A 20,533-nucleotide genomic window follows, 5' to 3' on the forward strand; every position below is an offset into this window, starting at 1 on the left:
GATCAGACCTTGGCTCTGAGAATTTTATTTCATGTGAGAGATTTAACTTCAAATACAGTCTCCTTTGCTGTTTGTTTGAAGCAAACAGATCATTATTAATATCAAATTTTACTGGAAGATGCATGCTTCTATCGTCCTTTAAAATTCAAACTACATTTTGCTTCATGATGCAGCTTAAAAGAACGATGAGATATCTCCATCGTGCAATGAAATGGCATCAATATGTGGTAAAATTGCCATTAAATAGCACATACATAAGAAAGCAAAGCATAGCTGTCTTTTCTCTCCTCACATATGCACCCTAACACATATGTAGGCCATCCTATGTACCACAGTGCAAATCATCTGTATCACAGAGGTTATTCCAGATATAAAGAAACATGCATATTAAGCACATTCAGTGATACATTTAAAATACACTGCATATTAGAATAAATATAACCTATATTATGCCTTTTCCCCCTCCTGTAAGATTTTCTGAACTGCTTTTGTTCAGAATGAAGTTAAACAGTTTATCATTCACCCAGATTGGTTTTGAAACTATGTTTAGTTGTGTGTAATGATATATATACCCCCTTAGAGCCTACTTCAGCACCTCTTTAATCTCTAGCCAAGATTATCTAGAGTACTACTTACTAACAAAAACTGCCAGTATATTTTGTGTAATAATGTATTTGTCATTTTATCAGATGTTAAATTTACCCACAACTGTCGCTAAAGCCTTCCAACAGCTGACATCTGAAATCATTACTCAAACCAGCCTGCCAGTCTTTCTACACTTCCTCTGTCTTCAGAGCTGTAAAACAATGAAATCTCCAGCTTCTCTTCAGTTGCTCCATCATATAGCAAAATAAATTCAGCCAAAGGTTGATACATTGATGGTTCATTCACCTATTCCAGAGCCCTGGCCATGAGAAGAGGTTGTATCACCTGTAAAAATTAACTGTCTCCATGGAGTTAATCTATACCTAGTTCACACATAGAGCTAAACAGGAAAAGGACCTGCAAAAAGCAACTTTTTCTCTCTGCCCAAAATGTCGAACTTTCGAAAGTTTGTGTATGGTTTTTCCTTTAATATCCTACTAATACTGTTACATACTCTGAAAAAAATCAGCAGTTTATTTTAGGATTTTTTAAGAGAATAGTGTATTTTAAGCAAATATTATTAAATATCAGCAAATAAATGTTGAGATTCTTATATTGCAAACAAGAGTATTCGCACTAGAATCCTGACTCAGCCGTGACCTTTCAAAAGCAGCACAGGGAAGCTATCATGTGATTTGTATTTCTAATCAAAACATCCTGTATTTTAAATGGCAAATATTTGCAATGGATTGCTTTTGTATGAGGTAGAGACTCAGAGTTCTTGGAAGAAATTTTTCATACAGTAACATTAATTAAAAAATAATATTAGCAAAACATGTGCATGGTGCTGTGACAGAAACTGGGAGATGAGAACCATAACAGTGTGATCTGCCTTTACTCTCTGTTTTCTCTCTCTTTCTTAAATGGTAACACAAACCCAATTTCCTTCCATAACCTTACCTATAAATGAAAGGAGCTACTGTGGCAGTGTTGGGGTGACTGTATTGCTGTTGCTGAGGAAGCTGGACAACACCATTTCCCGTGCCTTGGCCACTGCTTGCAGCCATCGAGGCTGACAGAGCTGCGGAGGACCCCGGGGCGGGAGCTGCACCTGATTCCTTCCCTTCAGAAGAAGCAAGACCAGAGGAAGGAGAAGCCTTCTCACTGAGTTGAGATTTTGGTGTTGATTGGGACTGGTTTCCTTTTGTAGTCCTCAGTTTTTCAATCTCCTTACTTCCCGTGCATATGGATGAAGTGCTCTGCTTTCCTGTTGGCACCTTCGATCCAGGTTTTGGGATCCCACTAGAAGATGGTATTAAGCTTTCCTTCTTGGCTGCTGTTGTCTTGCTTCCTTTTGGGATTAAGCTTGCAATTTTGGAGCTCTTCTTTGTAGGTGTTTCAGTGACCTGGTCCTTCTCTTCCTTGACTGTTTTCTCAGTGCAAACTTTATTTTTGTCCCTGTTCTTTTCCTCTTTGTCCTTTGGCTGTAGCAAAGACTTTTTATTGCTGAGATTTTTGCTTCCAGCTTTTGGAGGGGTTAACTTCGGTGATACTTTAGGACTGCTACTTGTGGAGCCACCGCTGTTCACCCCACCACTTAAGACATCCATTTCACCACACTCTGAAAAGATATCATCCTCCCTCCCACTGTCACTGGGTCCTGAGCTCAGTGACAAAGGAGGTCTCAGAGCAGTCCTAGCATTAACGAGCTTGAATTTTTCCAGCATAGATTTTTGTCCAGAGGAAGGGGGCTTAACGCCTTCAGAAGGGGGTGGCTTGAGCCTGTCTGAAGATGGAGTAGGGGAGGTTGCGGGACTAGGCTGCTTCACAGACAGCATAGTAGAGGTTGCGCTGTGTTTGACATTCATGGATTTGCTGCGCCAAGGCTTGCTGGCACTTGGAGAGGGTATGGCAGAGACCTGCTGCTGCCCGGTGCTGGTGGGATGCTGCACATTTCCATTCATGCCTGTAGATGGGTGAGGGCCTTTTGGTGAATCTGCTTAAAAACCAGAAAGAACCGTAATGGTATGGTTATTCTCCCATCTCATGCTTAGGTGATACCATACTGCTCTGGCACTTAAAACACAGTTATATGTGATTCATAATAAATATAATTTACATGTGCATGGAACATGAAGATTGCTAATCGAAAATGTCTTTTTTCCTCCCACATTCACAGTGTTATTCAATACTTCTGTGAGCTCAAGAGAGCCTTGGAAACACCTTACTTGTAACTATTTCCTTATGCAAATTAAACATTCCAATTTAAAAAATTTATCTTTCATAAGTCATAAAGAAGTTATTCCAAACACTTGTTAATAATAAGACACTGAGACATGGAAGAAAAAAAGAATGCTACAATATTGAAAGAAAAACAACCAGAGAAAAACAGCTTTATTGTTTAGTGATTAAAAAAAATCCTAGAAAGCTAAGGTTTGTTTGGTTTTTTTCTGTGGGGAGGAGGACGACTGAGTAATACTGAAATTAAATGGATACAATCAATATTCATTAAAGCAGAAAATGTCAGGTCACTATACCATACTATGCTTTTTTGTGTTGTTTTATGTACAGTTAACAACCTTTAGCAGCTGACTTGAGGAATTTATCCCAGTGCACTTTCATAGGTGGGAAAAAAATACATCAATGATTTCACCAGTGTCAGTAATTGAAAGTTATAGTGATATGTCACCTACGTGGATACAGCAACAGTAGTTATTTTGGGCGTGAAACTCAGGTAGGTACAGAAAGCTCACTTATGTGGCTCTGGTATATTCACCACATTTACATCATCCAGGAACCTCAGTGAATCTTTCAGAGTGAAAACAAGACTCCTTCTGCAAAAATTAAACTATGTTAACTGCATGAAAGAGTTAAGCTCAGATTTCCAAGACATATCTAAGTATCTAAACACCATTACTCTGGAGCACCAGAGAAATTAAGCAGTAATGGCAATCAAATATATGGTACATAGCTATTTCACCAGACAAGATATTTTCATTTAGTTTATCTATTTGCCATTCAATCTAGGGACTGCCAGTGAATTAGGCATAAGCTTGCTTATAGTGTATCAAATCCACTGCAAGAAAGCCCTTGAAACATGCAATGTAAATATGGTTTATCCAATGGGAAAAAAAAGTGCTTGCTATGTTGCACACACACATGAAGCCAAAGTCATGCCTTGGGGCCTCCCTGTCTGAATGATACAGTAAATGAAGACACTGAAGACATCTGTCCCCTCAGCATGGAGTTTGAAGTTACAGGTCATTTTCATTTTTGCAGTCTCAGCCCTAAGGCCCTAGTATGGATCAGACTACCCACCTGGAAGTCTGAAGGCCACTAAGACACATGGGAAAGGGAGGATTTTGAGCATCCTGAAAGGGTAACTCTTTTTTCTTCAACAAAGACAGAATGCAAACATAGAAAAATTTACTTCTTTAAATAGAATTATGTTCTAGTTTGAAAATAATAATTAAAACATTGGGAAAAAGTAACACAACAAAAATGTAACAGCTTTTACTTGCTTAACACTATCAACAACTGGACCCTAGCAGGCCAATCATCTCCACCTTCAATAGATGCTGTATACTTCCATCTGCACAGAATTTTTCATGTGCTCCTCAGCCTGATATGCAAACTCCACAGATCTAAATGAGCACAGTCCACCTTCACAGAGGCTTTCAAGTTGCTTTGCTGCACCCAGTTACTAGGCAAGAAGACATTAACTGGTAAGGGTTGCCTCAGAGAATTTTTGGGGACAGGTGAGGTTATGGCTTGTTCCAAAGCTCCAGGCAGTACCACGCACATGGAGCAGCTCTGGTGGGCAGCTGCAGAGCTGATCCCTCCCTTGTGACCAAGCCAGGAGTTGTGGCTGGGCCCCTGCCATTTTCTGGTGAGCCTCAGATCGTGGAAGAGAGCTTGGGGCCAACAACATCTGTTGGAAATTACTGCAGCCCTCAGGCTTCCCTAATTTATACCAGGGATCAGCCCCATGGCTGATAGCCTAGTACTGGGTGTGCACAAGGACCTTCTTGCACACATCTTGCCTTGCATTAAGCTTGCCTTAATTACACAGGAGGATTGGGATCTTTAGCTATCCCAATAGTTTTGCATAATAACAATTCATAATATGCATAGCTAATGCAGAATACATGTAACAGTCTGTGAGCAGCAGGATGCCACTACACTGTTGTATTAACTCTGTCACATTTGTATGGCTTCAGGCTATTAGTTTTACTACAAAAAGAAAAAAAAAAGTGTTCTGATTAAAAAGAAGAATGTATCCTTGCCATATTTCCTGCTATGTATTAAGCTCACTGGGGGGAAAAATAGTCAAGAGTTATTTCCTGTTCATCAACAGCTTCTTCTGCTACATACACAGCAAAAAAAACACAGTTTCCTTGAAACACTGGTACTTATTTGACATAAATCATAAACAGCATCAAAAAATTACAGAGAATTAGAATTTGCTTTTAATCATCAATTTAAAGTGTATCCTTAATGTTTCCACAAGGAACGTAGACTGCACGCTTTCAAGAAATACTGAGACACTGTCTGTATGTTTAAAGAAGTGGAATAAAAAGATTTATCTCCCCCCAGCCTAAATTCATTACTTGAAGCTGCACATCATTCATTGCGTTCTGCACATTCAGTTGGACTTGGCTTTAGTCGTTCATTAAGTGAAATCTGTCCCCACCTTGTGGTGATTTTGACACAGAATGAACCCAACTTATGACAAGGATTTCATACTTCTACAAACTAAATTTTACAAGCAGACGGTCTTCTGTTTGCGGCCTAATTCCCTTGTTGCTGAAATGCATAATCAGCTTGTGGTGAAAATAATTTTGCATTCTCTTTGAGAGCTCAGAGCTTCAGAGCTCAGCCCAGCCTATGTGGGGAAAGCAGAGCAGCAACACCCCCAGGTGTTCAGTGGAAAACCCAAAGTTTCTGCTAGAACCCAGCAAGACCAAGACAACAGAATGGACATTTTCAAGCCCGCTGTTCATAGGCTGTTGCACAAATAAAGGGCACATGTGGGGTTAAACTTGGGCCCAATATATAATCAACCTACTCTGTCTGCTTGTCTGTAACCTTTGCTGTGTTCTGAGCTGTTGGAGAAGACAGGACATCTGCAACAACAGCTCCCTTGTTGCAGCATAGTAGGTACTGATAACTGAAACATTCTGTGAAAGGCACACGCCCGGATTAGAGTATCCAGTTTTAGTCAATCAAAATAAAGAAGGTTAGTAGAAAATGAAAGAGCTCCAGGGGACTGCTGTAAGGATGTTTGGAGGAATGCGAGGTCTATCTGGTGAGATTAAAAGAATTTAGGTTGTTTAACAGTCCCTTTCCTGATGCCCATGAGAATGTAGCTACCTGCCATCAGCACAGGAGGAGAACACTACCATGGAAAACTGGCAAAACACTGGAACCAGAAGAAACATAAAGAAATTAGCTATAGGTGTACATACTGGCCACAGAGGAACAATTATTTGCATCATGAGACAATGTTGTTCCAGGACATTGTTTCTCAGAGTTGGTATGGGCAAAATAACCAAGTACTTTTGAAAACAAGTTTAGACAATAAACAAACACCATTTTATATTATCAAATTATATTAAAAACTCCATGATATGGAGACCCTCATCAGAATTCAGATACAGTGTCTCTAGGCTTTAACATGTAAACATTCAGTTTTAAAATTTTACTTGAATTAGAACATTATTTCTTTGCTGGACTCAGATTGCTCTGGGTAAACTACCTTGCTAGCAATATAATCACTTCATTCAAATAGTTTCATTTTTGTAGTTTTATTTTCATCTTTATTGTATTGTCAGAAGCAGATAGATGTGACGTGACCTAGAAAACAGATGTGTTCTTTGAAACCCACCTATAAGCTGCAAAGTCCAGAAAAAAAATGAAAAAAAGGTCAGCTCGCTAAAGCTCCACAGATGAGTTTCAGCTAATGGCATGTTTATTGTTTTGGCGCATTCTGTGTTCCTGATTTACCCACAGCTACACAGAGTTACCTGTGTCACAGCAATGGGTTGGATCAGTGAAAACTGGGCTGTACTCAATAAAGGGCAAACCTGCATTTTCTCAGGGGACCTAGTTTCCTACTGTGGGAGCTACTCCTTAAGCATCATTTAAAGGACATAACATTAATGACATACTAAATAATGAAATACTAAATAGAAGGCCCATATAACATCTTATTTTGGATCAACTTCAAGTCTCCTTTAACTCTGTGTCTGCATATTCATTCCCCACTGTGACTGAGTTGGAAATCATGTTACACAGGAACGGATTTCAAGTATTATATATAATAGGATTAAGAAAAACCTTTATGCTGTACATCTTTTCTTGGGTTTCATTATAGCTCATATAGGAAGGTGTAGTAGAGAAAAATGTATCAAAAGAGGTCTGCCCTTGAAGAGGTCTGGAGGTACCAACCTCTAATGACTATTTACCTAGTACAAGTCTTCTCTTTCTCCAATTTTGTTGCTATTTTGCATCACTACTGCAGATTACAAGTAATTTACTATATGATCTATGTTTCAAAAATTGCATGCTCCAAGCATCAGCATCAGCAGCAAAATTTGAAATACAAGGTTTACTCTGTGTGCCAACTGTAAGAAGAAAACCAATTTTTCAATGTATAGTGACACTTCTTTTTAAAGAGGTGTTCACTGCTATCACTATTGTAAGGGTTAAAGTTTGTTTCCAAATAAATTCTTAAAAAAAAACAACTCAGGTCACAGAACATCCTCAAATACTTAAAAAAATATCAAAAGACTTTGAAATTTCATTGTAATATGTAAACATTAGCTACTGTAATAATTAAATTTAAAATATAGCATGATTCAGTTGTTTTGCTCTTTAGGCAAAGAAGTAGCATGATGAATTTAGCTACAGGATCTCATGTGTTCTTTTAGGGTATTACAAAAAAAATCACTTTGCTATCCTTGCACTCCCAGCAGTCATTTTCTCTAATTAACTTCTGCTTTATACTCTAAAACAAACTTGTATTCACTTTAGGTTATCATGTAAAATCAATGTTCTTCCATTCATTCTGCTGTTTCGAAAGAAAATAGAGCAGAGACATATCAAATATAGTACTCTGTAGTTATGCTGCATTACATTTTCTATATGCTGTAAAATGAATTGAATGATTATACACAAGGCAAGCGACCCCTTATCCTTTTGCAAGTGATGACTTCACTAAAAATCTCATCAAGATTTTCATTCTCTGCTGTAAAGAAATGGGAAAGTAAAGAAATCCATCATGCAAAACCCCACATAAATGTGCAATACGAAGCAAAACTTAGCAGCCAAAAGACAGTTTCTAATTAACAAACTAAGAATATTAATATCTACAAGCATGTCTCACCTTGAATCATTTCACTCACATATTTCAGTATCAAACTTATGTCAATACTATGAAGTAATTCTAAAACCTAAACTGCTGTACGTACCTTCACTCAAGCAGCCACATCTCCTACTTCATAACTTCACTATCGTACTTGTGAACTATACAGTGTCTGCTCAGTTTTCACTCTGATCTCTTTCTAGTTTTAGCCTGGATGTCTTGCCACAAACAAGTCCTTAATAAAATAAATCCCACTACAGAACTATCTAAAACATTCAACCCTGATAGTAGAAAATAAAGAAATAACTATTGAAAGCATGGTTTTATATCTTCAGATACAGCTAGGGGCAAAGTGTATTCATCAGAATTTTGTAAAAAAAAGTCTGGATAGCTGCCTGTTGCTTGGATGAAGAACATTCACTGCATACTTGTTCCTCCCACAGACCCCAAGGATGCAAACGGGTACTATGTATATTGTATCATTTTCAACTGTATTCTAACCCAGAGATATGAATAAAATGCTGTTCATTACACAAAAGGAGAAAGAAATGGGATAGGGGCTGGATTAGTTACACAACTCAGAAAGCTGAATTTTGCACGTTATTTTTTCTGAGATAAAGCCTGAAGAGGCACATTTTCCAGGAAAGCAGTGTCAGGGTGGGAGAAATGGACCTAGGGATCTCAGTTTGTTTCCATAATGGAAGTTCATATTTAAAGGAGGCAATTACACATGAACACTGAATTCAAATCCCTGCAAAATTTCATTACATTTGACTTAATTTACAATCCTCTATTCAGACATACATGCACCAGATAAGGCTCTGAAGGAACAGAAGCATTAAATGTTCTGATGCCAATATAATATTCTGATTCTTATCCATTAGCAACTAAGATTTCAGTCCCATGAAAATCATGTTGGTCTTCCTTTGGTTATGAATAGAACTGAACATGGACCAAGAGTATAGGCATCCAATACAGATTCATTTCTACATCAGAAAAATCACCCAGTGATATTTCCATGAAAGCGGGATAAAACATAACATTTTGAAAGTTTTCAGTTCTGAAGTTTAATCCCAACTCAATCACAAGTCCTAATTCAGAGTTCTATCTCCGTAGGTCTTCTTCCCAAGTCTTCGACCCTTGTGGATGGATTCTTTTGGTGATATTTCCTTTTGTTCCTCTTGTATGTTATGCAAAGTAAGCTTAATAACTTTTAATCACCTACCTTTTTCGTTTCCATTTGCATATTGTGGAGGCTTGTTTTTGTCAATGCTGTTAAAGCTCTGGCTTCTCCGATTTAAATTAGAAGCTCCCTGGACTTTGGTACTGCTGCCAGCAGCTGGCACCCTTGAGGGTCCTGGAAGCCTGGAATGGCATAATCAGAAACCATTTAATTTTATGAGATGCAACATATAGAGGAGGCAGTGTGCAAATAACAGACCATAATTTAAAACCAACCACTGAAAACAACAATTTCAGGTAAGCAACAATGAACAGGAGGATTCAATTAGTTAGACTCCACAAATGAAAATAAAAGCTTATCCTTACACACACAAAAGGGAAAAAGATGCTTTCTAGAGTCACAAGACACGTAAGAAGATGCTTTGCATTTGCCATTAACATTGCTAAAACAGATTCACCCTCACAAACCATTAAAGTGCAATATCAACTTTTATTTAAATCTGTCACTTTTGAAGAGGAAATGTTACAGAAATTGACTAGAAAGCACAACAATACGCAGTGGAGAAGTATTTTGTATGTCTTACTCTAGTAAATGTTTCACAGCTGCGTTTAGCATAAAAGCTGCCTTTTTAGTTATCTTCGGTTATTTTTCAGAGGACTATTGGCTACAGCACTTACAGCTTATTATTTTAAATGAAAAGTATTGAAAATACGTATTTTAGCTAGATGCTACAGATGCATGGATACCTTTTAGACAGAAGTATATAATGTGGACTGTACAGTTCATTTGTTAGTATTTGCTGCCACCATCTGAACCTTACTGTGTGGCTATGCTAAGTTAAAAATGGAGGCTGTTGTCCCTGGTGTGTGTAATCCTGCATCTTTTTTCTGTCTGAATCTGTACTCTGATATAAGATTCTTTAATACATTCTTACTTCAAACTTTCTGCAGCATCTTTGGGGACAACCCCACTCCTTCACAGTTTTGGTATCTGACAGACAAAATGAAATGCTAATATCAGCAAGAGGCTTTTGCCATAGGAGAAGATCTCTCTTCTGTTTCTCACTTACTGGAATGATATGATGATCTTAATAGTGGCAATAGAAATTACATCAGAGTTATCAAATTCTGTTAGTTTCACTGTACTATGGAAGAGCAGCATCAGAAGGGAGAAAAAAAGTCACATTACAAAGAATTAAAAAATGTTAGATTCCTTCCAAACTTTTGTTTATTTAATATATTGGTATAACAACAATGCTCAAATCATTTTATTTTCATTAGTTAACATATGTAAACAGCTCCACTTTCTCTTCTTTTACCAATTTAAACCTTAGAGAGCTAATCCACTAGTTATTTTTATGGATCATTCTGGCTGCCAGCCTGCCCTGCTAGTCTCTTTGCTGAGCCCAGAGCAGACTGTCTCTGCTCTGCAGCTGCACGCATGCTAACCTTTACCGTGACCCATGAATTCGAGTAATCTTCTGTTCCCTGAAGAATGTACTAAAACAAACTTAAAAATCCATTTGCTCCTTCTCATTACCCTAATTTGAAAGGCAGTAAGAGCTCTGACATCATTTGTCAAAGGTAACAAAAAAAGCAATGACAAGGCATGTGCAACACTGAAAACTCTTATGTTCTGTTAAAATATAAAATAGTTCTGCATATATTCTGCATGCCAGAATTCGAGAACTTGCCACAGTAAGCACGTTATACATGAGGTCATTTGCTCTACACACTTTCCAGTTTACCTCATTTGCTGTCTTTTTTAATTGAATTCAGGTTTTAAATCGCTGTAGCAGAATCATGTTAAGCAGCTAAGGAAATGCAAAGAGAATAACAAAAAAGGGACAAGTCACATACCTCTGAACAGGCTTCGGAAACACTGCCACAGATTTAAAGTATTAGACAATAAGACTGTTAACCCCAACACGTTGAATGTGGACAAGACAGGGGCATCAGCAATAAGGAAAACTGAAGACCTATAAATGCAGGTGCAAAGCAACTGGACCATGGTATAGCTCATTCCAAGCTATCACCAGCAACTCAAATTGTGTTAGTGCGCTATAGTGCAAAATGCAATCTTTATTGGAGATTATGCAGTTTAGAGTTCATTGTTCTCACCAATGAACTGTACAGCAAAGGTATAATTAATGAACACATTATCTCTCCCCACTAAAAAAAAAAAAAAAAGAGAGAGAAAGAAAGAGAGAAAAGCTAGAAACAAGAGTAAGCTTTAGACCTCAGTTTCTTTCTTCTGCAATCTGGCTTGTAGATTTTAGTGCTCACAGAAATTATAAACTAAAAGTACTGATGAAATCTGAAACAGGTCAGCTCCAACACACAGCTCTATCAAATTCACTGCCAAAACAAAGCAGCTTGTTAGTGGGGACTGTGTGCAGGCTATTCTTGATGGAGCAGAAGTCTTGGAAAAGGTTCTTTTTTTCTGCTCTATTTTGTTTCTGCATCAACTTGGCTCTGAGAATTCAACCTTTCAGGTGGGTTTGCAAACCATCTAGTGGGAATTGGGATGGACTCCCAAACTTCTTTTCACTTATGACTAAAGTAAGGATTTCAGCCAGAGAGCAGAGAGCACTAAAATCACCAACTAACCCTTCACATCCAATATTTTACATGCAGGATACAAAGATGCAGGATACATAACAACTGGAAATTTTACTAATATACAGTACAAATCAGCTCCTTCCAGTCCATACAAGGCTTTCCCGTGGCAAAGCTCATAGTTGCAAAGCTTGCACACATAACATAAATACACATTGTTTAATGTCTGCTTATGTCCAAAGGATAAAATATCAGTGGGCATATACTTGCTTGAGTATCACTAACAAGCAATAAATTAGAGATATTTAACTGACCTAGAAGTCTTTTTTTGACTGGTTGCAATTCCACTGTGATTAGACTGAGATGCATATCTGGCTGTGAGACTGTATGAGAAGAAACAGAGAAATTGAATTAAAGAATTACTTTGAACATGTATAGAAAGAACACACTTACCAGCAAACTATGAGTTAATGAATGCAAATTGAACATGAATAGAAAACACAAACTAACTGGCAAAAAAAAAAAAAAAAAAAGAGAAATAATGCAAACATGCAGATTTTTATGAGAGATGTAATGAACAGATTATGAAATAATGTATATTGTCATAACTTGTCTCATTATCTACAGATTATTTTAGAAATAGTGAGAGCAGATTTCAGCAGTGACTGAATTACTGAAGCCTAGCTCAATTCACACAGGATGCACCTCAACTTTGTGCCGTTTTTCATCCACAAAAAGTACTAAGCACAAATACACAGCTGCTAGTTTCTCCACCAACCTGACTGAGTTCACAGTGTGGTAGTTAGGAATGAATTTGCTATACAAGATCCAACGCGGACTCAGAAAAATTCCTGTTGAAGAAAGGTGACCCTCCTGACACTAGAGTCATATGGAAGAAGCATCTCTTCATAGTTTCCATTACTGTTAGAGCAGCACAGGTCATGTATGTGATACATTACCCAGGAAATGAATCTGAGGCTTCATTAGGAAAGCCCTGACTTGTGCTTAGACTCACTGTTAAATTCCATAGGAAAATGTATCTTCATCTATTAAGGCATCCAAATAGTATTTCTGCAACAGAACATATGCTGAGCTACAGGGCTAAAAACCGTATGCTCTTTTTCACACCCAACAATGTGTCCTTACTAAACAGCAAATTTATGCCTCTATTCTTTTAGACATTTGCATAGGGGATATGTCAAGTATACAGCCAAGGTAAGGCCTCCTGCCAAGCAATTTTGGCTACATAAACAGGTGCATCCTTTGGGATCCACACAGCCTAAGGATATAGACAGGTGGCTAAAGCAGGTGCAATCATAACATCAAATTCCTTGCATTATTAAGGAAGTGATGGAGAACTGAGTAAGCAGAACCTTTGATAGTCACAGATTGCTTTTGTCTCTTACAGTTCTACATCTTCCAGCAATTCTAAGTAGCAGCTGAAACCTCAGTGCTCTAGTCCTGACTTTATATACTGAAAGTATTATAAGAAACACATGGTGGTATTAAGTCTACCAGAGGAGTGTTAAGCAATTTCTGCTGGTTCACTGAACCAGATAGCAGGAGTCTAGAGCAGATGGGAGAAGCCCCTCAAGTGGCAGAAAGGTCTTCCCATACTGGCACAGCAGTCCTGTAGAGGAGCAAGGGGAAGGCACAAACCAAGGGACAATGTGAGACTTGAATGGGATGTGTGATTATTGTTATTTTACCAAATTAAACCCCAATAAAGGGTTCAGCATTAACTCTGCACCTGGCAATTACAAATGGCACATGTGCACATGGCCAATATAGAAAAGAATACTTCCGTCTTAAGAGGGCAAGAAGGAATCATTCAGTATATAAAAGTAGCATTCAATTCCGTGACATATATCTTCACCAAAATCCTGAGAGTGCTTTTTTATACAACCATGTCTGTGGGAATTATAATAAATTATAAAAGTATATATCATTTTTTCTATCTAGTCATTAGTATATTTAACTATATTTCATTTACAGCTATCTTTCTTAATAATATCTGGACTTATGATAAAAATGTGACACAGCTTATTTTGCTGAAATTGCTGTATTTGTGCCTGGTGTAATAGCCCTTCTTCTGATAACATCTTCCACTTGTGGTTTTTTTCAACATATTTAAAATGAAGGAATCTAGAAATGGTTAGCTGGTTACCTGCATTGACTAACCTAAGAAGTTTGTGAGAAAAATGGCATGTCAAATAAAACCTTAGTGTGTTTATGTTGTAAAAGGTAAAATGATACACAGTACGATCAACACAGACAAGTGATCTGGAAAAAGAGAGTGAATAGGATGCATTGCCATAGCATATTATAGCTTTTCAACCTCAAGCAACACAATTCCAAAGTAACTGGATAGATCAAATAACTTAATCTGAGTGATGTTGCCAAGTTCTTGCTAAACTAGTCCACAGACAGACTGCACCTTTCTTTTTTTCTTTTTAATAGCAATAAATACACGAAGCACCTATCTGGAAATGCCTTCTAGAATCTTTTCCTTCTATACCTAGGACTCCACCCACTAGCAAATTCATGCAATGTCAGCCTATAGACTGCTTTCAGACTTTCCAGACAGGCTTGAAAGACACTGATGGATGTGTCAATGTCAGTAAAGCATCCTTTCCACTGTGAGTGAGTAAATTTATTTTCCAAAGTACCGTGACAAATCAAAGGAGAGAACTTCAACAGCTCATAAACCAGGTGCATCAAGTTCCTAATGACTTTGGGTTTTCCTTCTAATTAGCACTTGATGTGCTGGGTCGATAAAAGCTTTGCACAGATGCCTGTTTCCCAGCTGCTGGCCCCACTATTTACAGATGTGAACTGCAACACAGTTGCAAGACTAGACTTCAGTCTAGGACTCTTCCAAATGTATAAACAAATATTTACCTGCTGCCCTCTACCCAACCAGATAATTGTCTGTGGGTAAGACCTGTTAGTTAGGAAAATAAACCTGTTTTGTTTAAATCAGTTATTTTTTATGCTTACAGTTCCACACAGAGGTATTATAAGTATGTGCCTGCAAAAAAAACCAGCAAATGCACATTAACAAACCAGGCAGTACAAGTTTAACACTACAGCACTTAGGACAAGGAAGGATTTACTTGTCAGAGGGACAGAAAAGGGGATTTTGAAAGCCTCTGCTTTTGAAAGGGTCCTCCAAAGACCCTTTCCACCAGTCTCCCCCAACGTGGTCACAGCTTGCACTCCTCAGAGGAGCCACAGCAGTCGCCTGCAGAGCCCAGCCACAGTGCATTAGCAGGAAGGGAACATACAAACTACAGAGGAGACCAACCCTGACTGCACAGCCTGCAGGAAACCCTGCTACTCCTAAAGCTACAACCCATCATTACATTGCTGAAGGGAACCACAACACTGGACCTGGGCCAGGCATCATGCTTAGCTCTCCTCTTCCACCTAACACATCGGGGAAGAGAAGGCAGATGCTCCTGGTTAAGCAAATCCTGTTCAAAACAGGTAAGATGGCATACATGAATATGATCCCAAATCCTTACAATTCATCTGAAGTCTGCAAACTAGCTTCCAGGTTGAAATCAAGCCCCAGTATTTTCTCTTCCAAATCAGGGAAACATTAGTCAACACAGCAGATACGAAACAGTGATAGTGGGTAATTTTGGTTGCTGGTCCCTTAATTAAATGCTGTGAGAAAATGGAACAAACATTCTCAGACTGCTCAGAAAGGCAGTTCAGCACAGTGGTAGCTAGGGTAGTACTCAGAAAGTAGGTACAGAGATGTCAGAGACTATAGTGACCCTGAGGTGCTGATGGTGAACACCAGCCATGCTGGTCACAGGAACCAGGACTCTGCACTATGTACACCCAGTTGCACTGAGGAGCTATGCACCATGTTCCACCTAGAACTGATGCAGGGCATGAAGCTGCAATCAGGAAAAAAGGGTTAAGAAATGGTCCTAAAAGGTGTAGGGGAACCTAGGAAGTCAATGTAAGGTACAACTCTAAAGGTTCTTAAATGCCCTCCCACTAAAAATTAAGTGAAATACTCGACTGAAATGGGCAAATAAGAGCAAAGAAGATGAAGAGGGAATGCAAGTGACTGCTCAACACTGTGCTAAACACCCACGAAGTCTGTCTTGCTGCTATGCAAATAGCATGGATCATCAAAAAAGATGCAGCCCCTTGAAAGTGTGTATACCATGTAAAGCTGGAGGATGAAGCTTCTATAAACATTGATACAGAGCATGAATCAAGCTGAAAATAATTTAACCTCCTTCTTCAAAAAGAAACCCATGCAGCATCACCCTGAATATTGTCAACTCTTTTTTAAAGATCAAAAGGATCATGTTGCATTTCACTGTCATTTTCCTATAATGTTAAGGGCCACATGGTGCTTCTAAAATGCCAGCTATGTGGTCTGTTCAAACTAGACAAAAGGCAAACGGGTTTGTAGTATGTAATCAAAGTCTTTCTACCTTACCGGCATACTTGAATTTTAATATGCTGTTGATCTTATAAAGTCATATCACCAGGGGATTGCACTCCAGAATGATTCAAGACTTTACTATTAGAATGATTCCCTGATAAAAAGCCCCAACACCCTAGTTTTAAAAGAATGCATTTTCAACATAAAATTTTCCCCAGAAGGTCTTGATTGTGCTGTACAGATTTTTTTCTTTCTCTTTTTATTTTCTAAACAAGCTCCTTGGCTGCATAATTCTAAGCAGCCTGCCTCGCAAAAAGCACAAGAGATAATATTTTAAGATTCAAATCCAGGTGTGCCTGGAGAAATGCCATAGAAAAGGTAAGTTTCCAGGCTTCTCAGCATACCAGTCTGGGCAGGCGGAAGGTCCCTGCCTGCTTCCTTAAGCGGACAGCCAAGGAACACTGAGGAGGAAACTAAAAAAACATGAATTTTCCCATAAACAGTATTTTTCAAGCATTTCTTTTGCCTTTTTAGCCCAGTCTTGATGAATTAATACATGCTTATATCCATGTATAGGTATCTATTCATGTACACATGTATATGTTAAAAATGTTATTTATAATGTTATTATACATAAATGTTACATATCTATATGTATTTTATAGATATATCTATATTTTGTATTTTATAAATGTATATTTTATATATATATATCAAACACAGAAACAAGAGGAACTTTCGATGGCTCAGGCAGTTGTAGCTCATACCATGTCATCTGTCCTGTATTAGGTGGACATTTCTCCTTTCCGCTTCTTGAACTTCTGGCATCTTATACAAGAAGTTGGTCTCCAGCTGATTCAGGCTTGGAGGTACTAGTAAAATTGTGTTTTCAGTGTTATCCTGTTGTTCACAGCTCAAACACCAAAATGCAGATAACCTAGTCTTGCATTAACATTCATGTTCTTGCAGAATGTAGTGACTTGTAATAAGAACAAATCATCTGCCACAGTGACCATACCTACCCTGGTCCTAGCATTTGTAGTATAGGCATTTTGTGGAACTAATGAAAGAATATATGAATCACAACATTAAAGAAACAAAGGGTATATCAAATAATAAATGTGCTACCCAGCTACTGTGCTTAACCTGTAGCTCACTTAAAATAATGCAGTCTTTGAAAAAACACTTTTTTCTGACAAATTGCCCAATTGGTAACCGTGTGCTGCCAGAACTAGGGCTAGGCTCTTAGGGACTAATCATACCCTAGTATGACCTTATCGCCATACTATTTATGATCTTGCACTAGAATATCAGATGATCTGCACAGTAACAAATGCCACTATGCTGTTGCACAGTTTGATAGAATAAGACTGTAACAAAGTTTTTTCCTAGAGGGAATGAAAAAGGGGGTGCCAGAAAGCCTGAGGCTGTCAATTCTTCAAACCTACGCTCATCTTCCCTTAAACCTTTTCACAGTTTTCCAGAAAATGCACTTTCATTAATGCATCTTAAAATATGGTTGTGATTCCTACAAACCAGTCAAACAATTATCATATATTTAAGCCTGGTTCTGCCAAAGGTATTAAAGTACATTTGCGAGCATTTTGTTTGGTCTCCCCATTGACTCTAAAACAGTAAAGAGTTATGCAATATAAAGAAATTACAAAACATTCTATCAACATTTCAGCTATACTTCCATAAGCATTTTCAAAAAAGCAGACCAAAAATACAAATATATATATAAGAGAATTTCCTAAACTGCTAATTTATCTCTTTTAAGTGTGGTGAAATTTAAATACTAAAAAATCCTCTTTTTTTTCCACTTCTATTTTAATCCATTTTCCATGTGCAATAATTGTCATAAACAACACTCTGGAAGTGTATGGATCTGAGGCTGTTTTTTTTAATTTGGTAAATGAAGAGAAGAGAGCGTTATCTTCTCCATAGCACCTGCAACACGTAATGTTATTTCATTAACTGACATCTGCAAAATGACAATATGCAGAATATCACATTTGTTGCACAGTCTGTAAAAATACTAAGAGATAAAAATTGACAAAAAGGACTGATAGTAGCAAAGAAAGTAGCAGTACAAATACAAAACTGACTTAAACGAAAGAAAAAGACTCAGTCACACACTGCTATCAAGGAATCTCTTAAGGAATAAATAGGAACAAGGAAAGAATATTTTGCTTCAGAATAGGTAAGAAAATTAATCATAGGAAAAAAGAAAGAATGAAGACAGTAATAATTCAGTATGGCTCCCATTGCACTTTACATTTATTTAAATTTTATTTGCCATATACATAAAACCATAGGCAACCTCAAATGTTTGCAAGACATCAGAATTAAATAGGCCTGGGAAAGGAAAAAGTGCATGGACACACTTGCATCAGATTTCATTTTCAGAGAATGAGAAGAATTGATGAATATCTTTGGAGAGTGAGGGTAGAGCAACAAAGAATGCCTGAAGGGAAAGTAACTATATTATGAAGCTTCAATTCCTTCAAAAGGAAAGATATGAAAAGTTGGTTCAAATGCTACAAGGACAAATGCAACACTTCTCATTGAATTCTACGTTATTTGGATTAGCAACAGGGAAAATTATGGCCAAAACACATCAGAACTGAAACATAAAAAGTAATGAGTGGCAAGGGAGACAAGTGCCAGACAATGATATCTGAAATGCCCAGGATGAGAATCATCACTAAAATAGATTAAAACACTCTTTTGGAAATTGTAAGAACAGACAAGAAGAAAAGATGGCAACCACATTTTGAAATGCATACAATACAAGAGGCAGAGAAAGAAATACCATTCTCAAGCAGATGGCAGAGGTTATTTATAAACAGGAGAAATCAGTGTACCTATGTGTCACAGGTTCCTAAAGAAAATTTTCAGTCAAATATAAGGTACTTTGCAGAGAGGAAGAACTTTAGAACATACTAAATAACACAGGGCAGGAACCAACCAGTGAAGAACTAGTTTTTCAGGATCCATCCCACAGAATTATATAAGAAGGTAAAAGATAAAGCAGTTTCTGAGAGGTTGGTAGTGAAATGGGTAAATAGGAAATGAAAAGTTTGAAAGAATCTATTCTTTAGGATAGATTTAGAAACTACTGAGAGGCTATAAAATGCCTTACAATTTGCATTTTATTATTTTCTATCTAGTAGGTTCTATATTATAGCTACAGAGAAGACCATTTGTTTTGGAAACTGAAAGTCTGTTTCAAAAACTCCCTTTTTCCCCCTAACTTTAAGCTTAAGAAATATTATTAGATACCTTCTAATATTAGAGAGGATGGCCTACAGGGAAGGAGTACGTGGCAAATACATTCTTGTTATTGCATTGTGCTGCAGTTTTTGTGTGAAAATTATTAGAAAGGTTAGGCATTTGCCATCATCAAAAAGTAACTCTTTTGTGTACGATAATTTCTAAATCTGCCAAAGGAAACAGAAGTATGTACTATGAAACATATAGGGCTGATGCATTTTTGCATGCTAATTCAAAGTATAGCTATTAAGTGGAACTTTAAGAAAAAAGAAAAAAGATTAATAAACTATGGCTGTAATACTAATTTGTATGAGGCTATGAAGGTGTATTTTTCACAATATTCTGTCAAGATAGCTGTGGCCTAGAAAACTCCTGAAACTACAGTAATTCTCAGCATGTAATGACAGTTATATCAAATGCGTAAATTAATTTCATAGCATAGCTATGGCATGTGCAAGAAAAGCCACTTTTCCTGGTAATCTATATAGTGCTTATCAGAGGAATAAGTCTCTTCTCTAATTTATGCAACTCATCATTATTATATATAATCTATTTACTTAGGTACACAGTTAATTGATTTAATTGGTACACAGAGATACCATTTGCTTTAGTTACCTGCACTTCAGAACAATGGTAGATGAAGGAGCTTCCTTCCTAAAGTTCATTTCATTGGGAATTTTGAGGACTGTTATGATTGCGTCTTTGAGGAATAGAACAAAATGGGCCCAAAGCTGGTTTTCAAGATGGAAAAATAGCACAGTTAAAGTACAATTAAATCTCTAAGGTCCATTTGAAAGTCAGCTGCTGCAGATCCTGGTGCAATCACATCAAGCAATTCATTCTGCATCATCTCCTAGATAAGTAAAAGTACGCCAGATTAGACTAGTAGCAGTTTGTCTGCTTAGAACCTTACTAGAAAATAGGGAATACAAAGAAGAAATCTATCTTTTCCTAAATTTTCTTCCTTGCAGTCATTAGATAATGATTCTGTTTTGGTAAAAGCAGGAACTACCTACCTGTTTCTCTTCACTAAAACCAAATGGATAGGAACAGCAAGAGCTAAAGACAGTGAACAGACTTGGTTCATTGCTTTCCCTCCATTAACAAAGGAAGACACGTGACTATAGGCACATTCCATTTTTTAGCCTATG

General features: G+C 37.5%; 1 protein-coding gene across 1 annotated transcript in view; it reads right to left on the bottom strand.

Annotated features, from left to right (window-relative positions):
• LOC104408760 (neuron navigator 3-like) overlaps positions 1–20,533 on the bottom strand; it is a 263,938-nt gene that overhangs the window by 133,881 nt on the left and 109,524 nt on the right. Inside the window, 3 exon segments of the mRNA XM_010018466.1 lie at positions 1,546–2,581; positions 9,177–9,316; positions 12,007–12,075. Of these exon segments, the coding sequence (XP_010016768.1) occupies positions 1,546–2,581; positions 9,177–9,316; positions 12,007–12,075 (1,245 nt within the window).

This window comes from Nestor notabilis, unplaced genomic scaffold, assembly GCF_000696875.1.
Source record: "Nestor notabilis isolate BGI_N333 unplaced genomic scaffold, ASM69687v1 scaffold287, whole genome shotgun sequence".
In the NCBI taxonomy this organism is placed as follows: domain Eukaryota; kingdom Metazoa; phylum Chordata; class Aves; order Psittaciformes; family Psittacidae; genus Nestor; species Nestor notabilis.